Here is a 10,099-nt window from a genome sequence, read left to right as displayed (position 1 = left end):
TGGCTTGGTGTCGCGTAGTTGTCTCAGGAAGGCTTGCTTTGCACTATCTCTGGTTGGCCCGTAGACAACCGTGAGAAGGAAGGATGTTTGGCAAGCTTTTAAGAAGACTGTGGCCGAGAGTGAGAAGGTTCGTTGCGCGAAATCTTTGAGGTCGACAAAATCATCATTCCAAAGGATCAGGATGCCACCTCTTGTTCCTAGCGGTCTTGTTGCCGGCTTGAACTGGAAGGAGCGTATGCGTCCCCCACCGAGGGAGCTTGCCATTCTAGCATCTATATTGCTCATTTTAGTTTCTTGGAGACAGACGATGTGGGGTTTAGCATCTTGGAGGGTCTCTTTTACCGTCGCTCTTCTGGCTGGTCTATTCAAACCGCAGACGTTCCAAGAGAGGATGTCGATGACCGGATATGTCATGAGAAACAATCTTTCTCAAGGGGGGAGTTGTGCACAGTGCATAAAACTAGGTTGAGATTGTAGGGAGACATCTTTACAGGCCTCTGCTTTGGCTGTATACAGCCCATTGAGTTGTTTTGTGGCGTTTTCACCCGGGTTATCAGCCTTGGCGTCGCTGGGTGGCCCAAGAAGTGGCGGTCCAGATGGGGGCAGCAAGCAGTTTGTTGTTGGGCCTTGCTGGTGCACTGGGTCGGCCCAAGCAGGATGGTCACATGGAGATGGGCCAGAGCAACTTGTCGTTGGGCCAACAATTCGACGGTGGATGATGTTGCGGTGTCGTGCGTCGCCGGTCGCCGCGCCCGCCACGGCGCCCATCGCGTTGCCTTTTAGATGTTGCGTTGTCGACCAAAACTGGCCTGGGAGGGCTTGGGTTCATGTCGCCGTCTGGCGGTGTGCACACCATGACGAAGAGGGTGAGGAACGTCGGCGCCGCGTCGGCGGCGTACATGGTGATCGTCGCCGAGCCCCACGGCGAGTCGGTGGCTGTGCGGCCGAGCTGGCTGGAGATCATGGCGGTCGGGGAGGCGTTGGAGTTCGCCGTCACGTTCTGAGCCAAGGAAGGGTCGTTCCTGCCCAGGGAGTGCGTGTTCGGGTTCGGGCGGCTGGTCTTGTTTGCGTCGCTCTTGTCTCTCGCGTTCGATGCCGGTGGGGCAAGCCGGCCAGCGAGCTTCGCTATCATCGTCGTCGTGGCGGCCTTGTGCTAACACTGACATCGTTATGGTGCGGAATTGCGGCACCGAGAGGGGAGAGGTCGGTTCGCGAAATTGCTGCGAATAGATAGTCCGGCCTTGGAAGGTAATGTCGCTGCTCATGATCATGCCAATGGCGCGCGTCCAGGTCTCACGCTGATGCGAACGAGGAAAGTAAAATGGATACGTGGAGATGGTCTACTCCAGTCGCCGGGGCGCGGGACAGAGCTCTATCACGCCGCGGCTATCTCCTCCTGGCAGCCGATGTCGGAGGGACCCAGGTACATTGCCAGGGCTGAGTCCGCTGCCTTCATGTCTTCCTTGTCGAGGCCGAACAGCTGCGCGAGGGCATCAATGGCGTCTTGCGGCAGAGGCATGTTAAACATCGCCTTGAAGTCGGCGATCGCCTTCTCAGTGAGGGCCCCCTCTGGCGGTGCCAGTCCCATGCGTTGGCAGAGGTTGATCTGCGCCCACAGTGACATCGGCAGTCCAGCCAGCGGCTACTGCGCCAGCCTAGGGCTCCTCCTCCGCCCTTCTCCCAACGTAGCAGCAGCCACGGTCGGCATCTGAAGGTCGCCGGCGCGGTCAGCGAGCGAGTTCGGCATCTGCAGCTCGCCGGCGTGGTCGATCAGCACCTGCGGCGTGGAGAGGATTGCAGGCGTGGAGAGGATTGCAGGGGGGAGCTCTTTGAACAGGGCACATGGTGGGGTCGGCGTTACCTGGGCGGATTCGAAGATTACTTCATCATCTCCATCCATCGTCGTGGGAGTGAGCGGCGTCGGCGTTGCCTGATGCAGCGGTTCCGGCGACAATGGCTTGTTCACCGACATCGCCTCGAACAGGGACGTCACAGCGTTGTACTCTGCGCTCAGGGCTGGCAGCTGCTTCTTTGTGGGCGCGTCATTTGCCGTCAGCGATGCCGTCGGAGTCATGGGCCGCACTTGATCTTCCAGCAGTGAAGGAGTTGCGGAGGGCGGTGCGGTTAGTTTGTCGAGCGCCACCGCCACGCCGGCCGCCACGAGTATTTGCCGCAATGCCCCCTCCACCGAGGCGGCAGTGATCTCCTCGTTGATGCGGGTGAAGACCCGCGCCGCCGGGATCGTCGCGGCGGACCGGGCTTCATTCCCCTTTTCGACGCGAGGGCGTCGCAGCGGGAGGAGAGGCCCCTTGTTGCGTGGGGGCAAACTCGGCTGGATGACCCGCGCCGGTGCCATCATGACAGGGTTGAGGACCGCTGGGGGTGGGTTGCCCATGTCGCGGTCGTTGGCCCCGTCGTCCTTGCCGCCGCAGTTTGCTTGATGGCGTTGCCCGTCGCGTCTTCCCGTGTCGCCGCGATCGCGGGCACGCGGCGAGTGCGTGCGTTCCCGCCTGAAGTTGACGTCTGGGCCGCGAACGCCGCCCCTTCCGTGCGCGACATCACGTCCCCCGTTGTCGCGATCATCATTGTCGTCGTCGCGCCGTCCTCCACGTCGGAGGTCATCTGGGTGGTCGCTGTTATACCTCCTGTTGCGCCCGCGACGGTCATCGCGGTCATCCCGGCGCCTGTCGCGGTGCCCCTTCTCTTGCCTTCTTCCGCCGTCTCGGCCAATGGCGTCCCTCACCGTTCTGCTACCTTGGTCGCGAACCTCCCTCTGGAAGGCGGCGGTGTTGTTCTCCACGCCCTCCGCGCGACCTTGGCGGAAGGTGAAGGTCCGCGGCGGATGCGGGTGGTAGGGGAAGTTCTCGAAGAGGCGCGGCGGGGCTCGCTCGCCGTCAAGAACCCCTAGGTGCCACGGCGGCAGGGTGCGCGTCGCCGGCCTGCAGGACTTCGGGTTGCGGAGGTCGACAGCCGCCGCGGTGTAGTCGTGGATCTCCTCAATATGGAAGAGAACCGGGTGCTTGACCTCTTGTTGCCAATGCTCCGGCAGCGTCTCCGAGATCGTGATCGACTCGAGGAGTGGATCACGGGTTTGGCGCGTGATTGTCACCCACACGCGCTTGTGGATGCGGCTCGGGTTTGGAGTCCATGCCCAGAGCGAGATCACCCTCGTGTCGCCGGCGTCAACAGGGTGGACGAGGTCGGTTTCCACCGATTCTTAGGTGCATGTTCGGCTGCGCCATTGGATGAAGTAGACCTCAATACCTCGGCCCTTGGCGAAGCCCTGCTTTACCACCTCCTCGCAATGCCGGCGGTGCTTGAACTTGAGGAGGAAGGCCTCCGGATAGTGGAGTGACACAGCAAGCTCTCCTGCGCGTAGGCCGAACTCGTCGGCAATGACGCGCTCGACGTCTTTGGCAGTGGCAGACGCGGGGGGGGGGGGGGGGGGCATCGCCCAAGTGACCGTGGCCGTGCTCTCCCACTCGCACAGCTCTGCATCGATGGCATGCGACGTCGGGATAAAGACGACATCCTCGAGGGGGCGCGTCTCCGGGTCACCCAATTGCGCCATAACACCAGTGGGTGGCGGCGGCGGTGGCAGAAGCTCTGCTTCTCGGCAACTGTGGAGCAGGGGGAGGGGCGGCATGGGGGCGCGCTTGTCAGGCGCTCCCTGGCATTTCTTGCGTGGTGGAGGAGGATTCCGGCGGCGGTCACTCAAAGCATGTCGGCGGCGGGGGGATGGGAAACGGGATCTGCTTGTTCTTGGCGAGGCGCAAGTAGCTCTGGGCAGGCGCCGCGAGCGGTGTGTGGGACGCGGGGAGCGAGATCTGTCTGCTCTTGGTGTTCTTGGGAAAGCATGAGAAGCTTTTGCGTCCAGACGCAGCGGGCGGTAGGTGAGATGGGATGAATTGCAGTGGCGCGCTCGGTGCCCGGTGCGAAAACAGGTGAAACAGCGCGGGGGGTCGCGGCACGCCGATGCCCGGTGGTCGCGGGCTAGACAGACGAAGCAACGTCCCCTGGTTCTAGCCTTGAACTCCTCCAAGGAGAGGGCGGCTCTCCTTCCAGCGCCGTCTTCTCGCCTTGAATCGGGCCGTTGGCCATGGATTGAATGCCCTTTCTCTCTCCACCAGCGCCGAGGTTTGACCTCTGTCCATCCTGGCTCGGCCGGCGTGAATGCGGGGCGTGGCGTCGTACGCCTATGAGGGAGGATGTCCCTCCTCTCTCTCGGAGCCAGCTCGTAGGCGCGGCGGTAGGCGTCGCGTCGCGGCGAAGGCACAGTAAAGACGGACTTTAATGTGGGACGCGGCGGTGGTTGGGGAGCAAGCCGACTGGAGCTGGCTCCCGGAGACCTGCGTACCGCATCGACGAAGGAGCGTGGGGGCACTGTGGACTCGGAGACGTGGGTAGTGCTGTCTTGAGCCAGGCGGACACCGGACGCTGGTGGAGGAGGCGGTGGCGGCGAGATTTCCCAGAACATGCCGGCGCTCGGTCTTGGCGAACCGGAGGACAGTGCTGGGGCGGCCGACGGCCAGGAGGCCGCCGAGAGGGGCGTCGGGATCTGCGGGCGACGGAGGAGCATGGGCGCCACCGGCTGGGGCGCCGACGGCGGCGGAGGTGGAGTGCTCGCTAGCATTTCAAAAAAAACCCTTCTATCTTTCTTTTCATTTTAATTTGTAAGTGAATCATCCTGCCCCTTTTTCTCAATTGCAAGTACCAAATTAATTTCTTTTTCTCTTTGAAGTATATGTACTTTCAGAGTTGTAAGCAATCCGAATTACATGAAGACCTTGTTCTTTTCTTATTATGTATTCTGGATTTTTGTTTACACGCTTTGCAAGTTTTTCTAAACGGTATGTTTGTGTAAAAAAAAAATTCTAAAAATTTTATTAGAATACTATTTAAAACAACTTTGTTAACATAAGAATTCAGATTATATTACTCAATTTTAGTTATCAGATTAAAAGGAGTACTAAAAGAAATTAAGATTATTCATTAATTTTAGCTATCCTAAATGTACAACTAAGAGTGTTTGGTCCTGGCAACAACCAAACACGTAAGGAAGGAGGAGCAAAAGAGCACGCGAATCGTGCCTCTAGAAACCCAAAACAGCGAGCCTAATTTTAGCCGCTCCGGTCCCTTCTCCTGACGTTTTTTTAAAGAAAAGGATGAAAATTTAGAGAGAGTCTCCTGTCAAACTCACCCTTTTTTTATGCAAAAGGCCATCTAGAACTCTAATTATAAATCAATAAATTCGTCAAAGAAAATCAAAAATCAGAAACGAGAGCTTGAGCTGACCGACAAATTCATCCGAATCCAATAAATAAACTCGAGGCTATATATATACACACACGGACGAATCCCTTTCCATCCACCCGACCACACGCCGACGCCGACGCCGACGACCATGGCCGCCGCCACCTCCACCGCCGCCTACTGGCTCGCCGAGCACCCGGCAATCGTGTCCTTCAGGTGGAGCCCCACGGGGCTGTGGTTCTCCACCTGGGCCTTCCTCCTCGGCTTCCTCGCCTCCTACGTCGCGCTCTGCCTCGCCCTCGACGCCATCCTCGCCGCCCTTTTGCGCCGCCGGAGGCCGCTCCCGCTGGGGCCCTTGCCCGCGGCCCACGCGCTCCTGATGGCCGCCGTCTCCGCCGCCATCTTCGCCGGCACGCTGCTCTCCGCGCTCGCCGAGATACGCGACACGCGGTGGTCGTGGCGCGGACGGAGCCGCACCACCCCGTTCCGCTGGCTCCTCTGCTTCCCGCCGGGGACGCGCTCCTCCGGCCGCGTCTTCTTCTGGTCCTACGCATACTACCTCTCCCGCTACCTCCACGCCGCGCGGGGGCTCTTCGCCGTGCTGCAACGCCGTCGCGGCGCCGCGGCGAGGGTGTTCGCGCACGCGGCATCCGTCGCCATGGCCTTCCTCTGGCTCGAGTTCTCGCAGTCGTTCCAGGTGCTCGCCATCCTCGCCTCCACGCTCGCCCACGCCGTCGCCTTCGGGTTCCGCTTCTGGGTCGGCGCCGGCCTCCCCGCCGCCCGTGGCGCCCCCGTCGCGCTCGCCTGCCAGTGCGCGCTCCTCGGGTGCAACCTCCTCTGCCACGTCGGCGTCGTGTGGATGCACTTCGGCGGCGTCGCCGGCGGCGGGTGCAGCGGCATCGGCGCCTGGGTCTTCAACACCCTCCTCAACGCCGCGCTCCTCTGGGTCTTCTTGCATTGCTACGGCAAGCGCGGCGTCTGCGACGACGACGGCGGCGCCACCGCCGCCAGCGCGCGCCACGACAAGGACCTATGAGGTGAACCACCACCCACCATGCATCCTTGTAACATGTTCCTCACTACTCTACTACTTAGATTGTAAATAGGTGTGGCGTCCAAACGGGGATCGAAGAGATTAACATGACACAAAAAAAAAATCAACAAACAAAGATGGGATTGGTGTAGGAGCAATTCGATGATCCAATCCCTGCTTACTTCTACTTCTTAGTGCTATGTTGTTATTGTGTTGTTCATGTCAGTAAAAGAAGAAATTTTGCAAATCCTGGTGATTCTGGGTGATGATCCGAGGAGATTTCTCAACCTATACACGGTTTCTGCTTGTTAAGAAAAATATCTGGCCTTTATTATGGGCAAAACTGCTAGGACCTTTTCAGTTTGGTCCTGCGCATAGGCAAGCTTATTAAAATATATTAATCCAGTGATTTTTTTTGACATCAACTGATGAACAAACTTGAATTGACTTACCCAACATGTGGTCATATAATCTATACTACATTGGTATGCATGCATCTATTGAACAAGTCCTGAATTTCTAGTACTAATATATTGTTCAGTGCCATCACCTGCCTTGTCTTGCTCAGTTACAGGTGCAGACAGAACAAAAAAAACGATGTCTCTCTTCTTCAACCTCATTCCTTTTCTTTTCTTGCTAGTAGTTTACAATTAGCTCTGAATTTCTTACTAATTGTCTCTCTTCTTCAATCACATCCCTAGCATAGTGAGATCACAACCAATGGTCTTGCAGCTAGTTTACACCCACAGCAGTAGTCCTCATCTTCTTCTGCAAAATTCTTCAGTGAAAACTGAGGGTCGTTTTGAATTGGAGCCAAAACTTGCCCTACTGATATTTTGGTAGCTTAAATAGTGGATATGGTGGTTCTAGTTTGAAGCCAACTCATTGGCATTGCAAATGTCTAATTTGCCACTTTCTAGATTTTAGTCAACAGTTTTGGCTTTTCATTGGCATAAAAGCAAACACAACTTTATCATATAAACAAGTTGGCAAGGGTGAAACTTGTCCAGGTTTTAGCACCATCAACGTTTTAGTAGGATGCTAAACCAAAGAAGCCGTGAATATTGAAGATACGAGGATACTTGTACATGACAACTCTCTCAGGGATAAACAGAAAGGAAAATAAACATAAACAGACTAAAGTGAGGAATCTGTGCCTTCGCCTCGGTTTCAGTCTAAGCAAATTATAAGCTGCAGTGACCAAGAAAGGATCCTGCCAAGCTTTTCACCAGAATCAAGCCATCAACTACTCACATATAGTCACATACTCACATGACATGCATATGCTACTAGAATTTAGAACTAGTGGCACTGCAGTCCTGCTAATCAATGAGAGAACGAATCCTTGTTCCATCCCCTGCGCTTCACTGCTCGCGTGGCATTTGCACAAGAGAGATCGTGGCAACAGGTGGGCATACATACATATGTATGAGCTAGCTGATCAGCTCGGCTACAAGCAGCAGGGCAGCATGTTACATGTGTGGCTCAACAGAGGGGAGCAGATCAGGCAGTCGATCTGCAGCCTGCACTCTGCACTTCTGCAGTGCACAAATTGGGAGCCATCATCAAATGCAGGCTAGGAGGCTGCAAGCAAGTCCATGTCCTGCAACCTGTTCATCTGCTTGGTAGTATCTGAGCATTGTGAGAGAACTGGGACTCCCATCACTCCCAACTGTTGCTTCATGCCTTCATTGATTAAACACCATGAATTGAGCTGCAGCAACCAGCTGAGGAGCTGTCTTAATCGCTAGTACTTACGGAGTGGAGTACTTTATGTTTGAATTATTGGTTGGTTGTACTCCGATGTTTTGATCTCCTCCTGTCAGTTTCAGTTTGTGGGTCTACTAGTTCACAGTAAAAGTTGGTAGGGAAGTGGAGAGTTGTATGATAATTTCTGCAAGCAACAGTACAATTGGAATACTTACTTAGACATGTTGATGGATCAACAACAGAACAGTAGCAAATTGAGTGGTTGCTTTGTCAACAATAATACAGTAGTAAGGATTTTGCTAGTGGTGGGTGTTTTTGTTGAGACCAACAACCAGTCTGTCAACCTGTCATATATTGCTCCTAGTAGCAGTCGTTGTGCCGTGGCTGTGCCGGTGACGACGTCAAGGGTGGAGGGCTCCGGCCGGCCGTAGCTCACACGCCGGCGATGTCAAGTGCGACCACTCCAATTGTATCTGTGGTGGCGGCTGCCTTTTTCTTTGGTTGGGTGGTTTGGGCCTCTCTGCTCATGCTCAGCATGTGAACAACCATAGAATCTTCACATTGCAGCCTTGCAGCTTTGACTAGAAAAGGGCATTCATTTCCTTCAAAAAAAAAAGAAGAAAAGGGCATTCAAGCATTGAAGCTAGGGATGAAAACAGTTGGCCTATCTAGTTAATTTTATATGGGTGGTTCAATTCATATAAAATTTTTAAATACTCTAAATATAACCAAGCTATAAGTATAAATTAATCAAATGTGCGTTATAATATATTAATAAAGGAGCTTTTTTTTTCTTTTTTTAAAATTTCTTTTCGCATATGTATATATATGTATTGGGCTAGGATTTTTTTTTGTCACTGGATCACTGGGCCACCCCCTAGATCCGTCTATAGATGAAAATGGCCAAAAACTGTCAGAAAATGTTTAAACCATTTCCGTATTGTTTTTCTTTTCTTAAAAAAGGAATCGAAGCGAAAGAGCCAAAAATGATTAATGATAACGAAAAAATGAAATCACCGGAGATAAAATTACCGGAATAGAGCCTTGAAAACAATGTGTCACAAGGGAAAGCAAGTCACGACAATGTTTACTTTATATAGTAGCTCTTTTCAAAATGTATGACGCCGTTTACTTTTCGCACAAAGTTTGATCTTTTTTTTCAAAAATTTAGTATAAATATGTAAAAGTATAATTTAAGATTATATTTTATTTGATCATAAAACAAGTTAGAAAAAAATAAGGACTCATTTGGCTTAGAGGATTTTCATAGGATTATTGTAGGAATTCAAACCTTATGATTCTTTTCCTATATGCATCATTCATTTCATAGGAATGGATCCTATCAAATTCATAAGGATTGTAGCCTTAGGGCATTTACAATGGGCCTACGTGTCGTTCAGCCCGGTCAGTGCCAACGGAAAAATTGACACCACGTCGCCAAAGTGCGTTGCCTGGGCGAGTTCGCGGAGGCGGAGCCACAAGAGGGCACGCGTTCTCCGTGACGGTCGAGGGAGCGCAACGCAGGGAGAACGGCTGGGCGCTGCGTTGTGGTCTTGTGGAGCTTGCAACCTCGGTTGGGGAGGAGAAAGAGATTGGGAGATGAAAAGTGAAAAGATGTACATGTGGGACCCACTACTAAGTACTTGCACTGTGTAATATGAAGCTTGTCAGGTTCTTTGTCTACATAGCACATGAGAAACGGCAAAAATTATTTTATAGGATTCTTTGCATGATGTGAGACCTTTTAGAAAAATTCCTAAGGAATGGAGTGCATGTGACATCCTGATTCTTTGCTTTTACTATTCCTTTCATTTGAAAACTCTATGAACCGAACAAGCCCTAAATAATATTTATGTAACTGTTTTGAATAAAATAAATGGTCAAACGTTATGTTAAAAGTTAATGGCATCGTACATTTTGAATTGGAGGCGGTATATATTAACATCATATGTTCCTATTATAGTGAAGATTCAAAGCAGTAGGTAGTAACTTTTCAAACACATGATCGAAATAAAACGGCTGGTACAAGACGGAAACGATAGTCGATACGGTTGGGAAAGTCCATACCATTTTCATCCATAACCGATTAACCGCAACAGTGGA

General features: G+C 53.0%; 2 protein-coding genes across 2 annotated transcripts; one reads left to right on the top strand and one right to left on the bottom strand.

Annotated features, from left to right (window-relative positions):
- Positions 1-1,205: 1,205 nt before the first annotated feature.
- LOC136354618 (uncharacterized) lies at positions 1,206-3,646 on the bottom strand. Its single transcript, XM_066306121.1, has 3 exons — positions 3,265-3,646; positions 1,862-3,216; positions 1,206-1,777 (listed from the first exon to the last, which is right to left on the bottom strand). The coding sequence occupies exons 1-3, from the start codon at positions 3,644-3,646 to the stop codon at positions 1,643-1,645; spliced, it is 1,872 nt and encodes a 623-aa protein (XP_066162218.1). The 3' UTR covers positions 1,206-1,642.
- Positions 3,647-5,346: 1,700 nt separating this feature from the next.
- Positions 5,347-6,533, top strand: LOC4352887 (fatty acid elongase 3-like). The gene has a single exon (XM_015763347.3). The coding sequence runs from the start codon at positions 5,405-5,407 to the stop codon at positions 6,287-6,289; it is 885 nt and encodes a 294-aa protein (XP_015618833.1). The 5' UTR covers positions 5,347-5,404; the 3' UTR covers positions 6,290-6,533.
- The last annotated feature ends 3,566 nt before the right edge of the window (positions 6,534-10,099 follow it).

Source organism: Oryza sativa, chromosome 12, assembly GCF_034140825.1.
Source record: "Oryza sativa Japonica Group chromosome 12, ASM3414082v1".
Lineage (NCBI taxonomy): Eukaryota > Viridiplantae > Streptophyta > Magnoliopsida > Poales > Poaceae > Oryza > Oryza sativa.
This window is presented reverse-complemented; position numbering and strand designations above follow the sequence as displayed.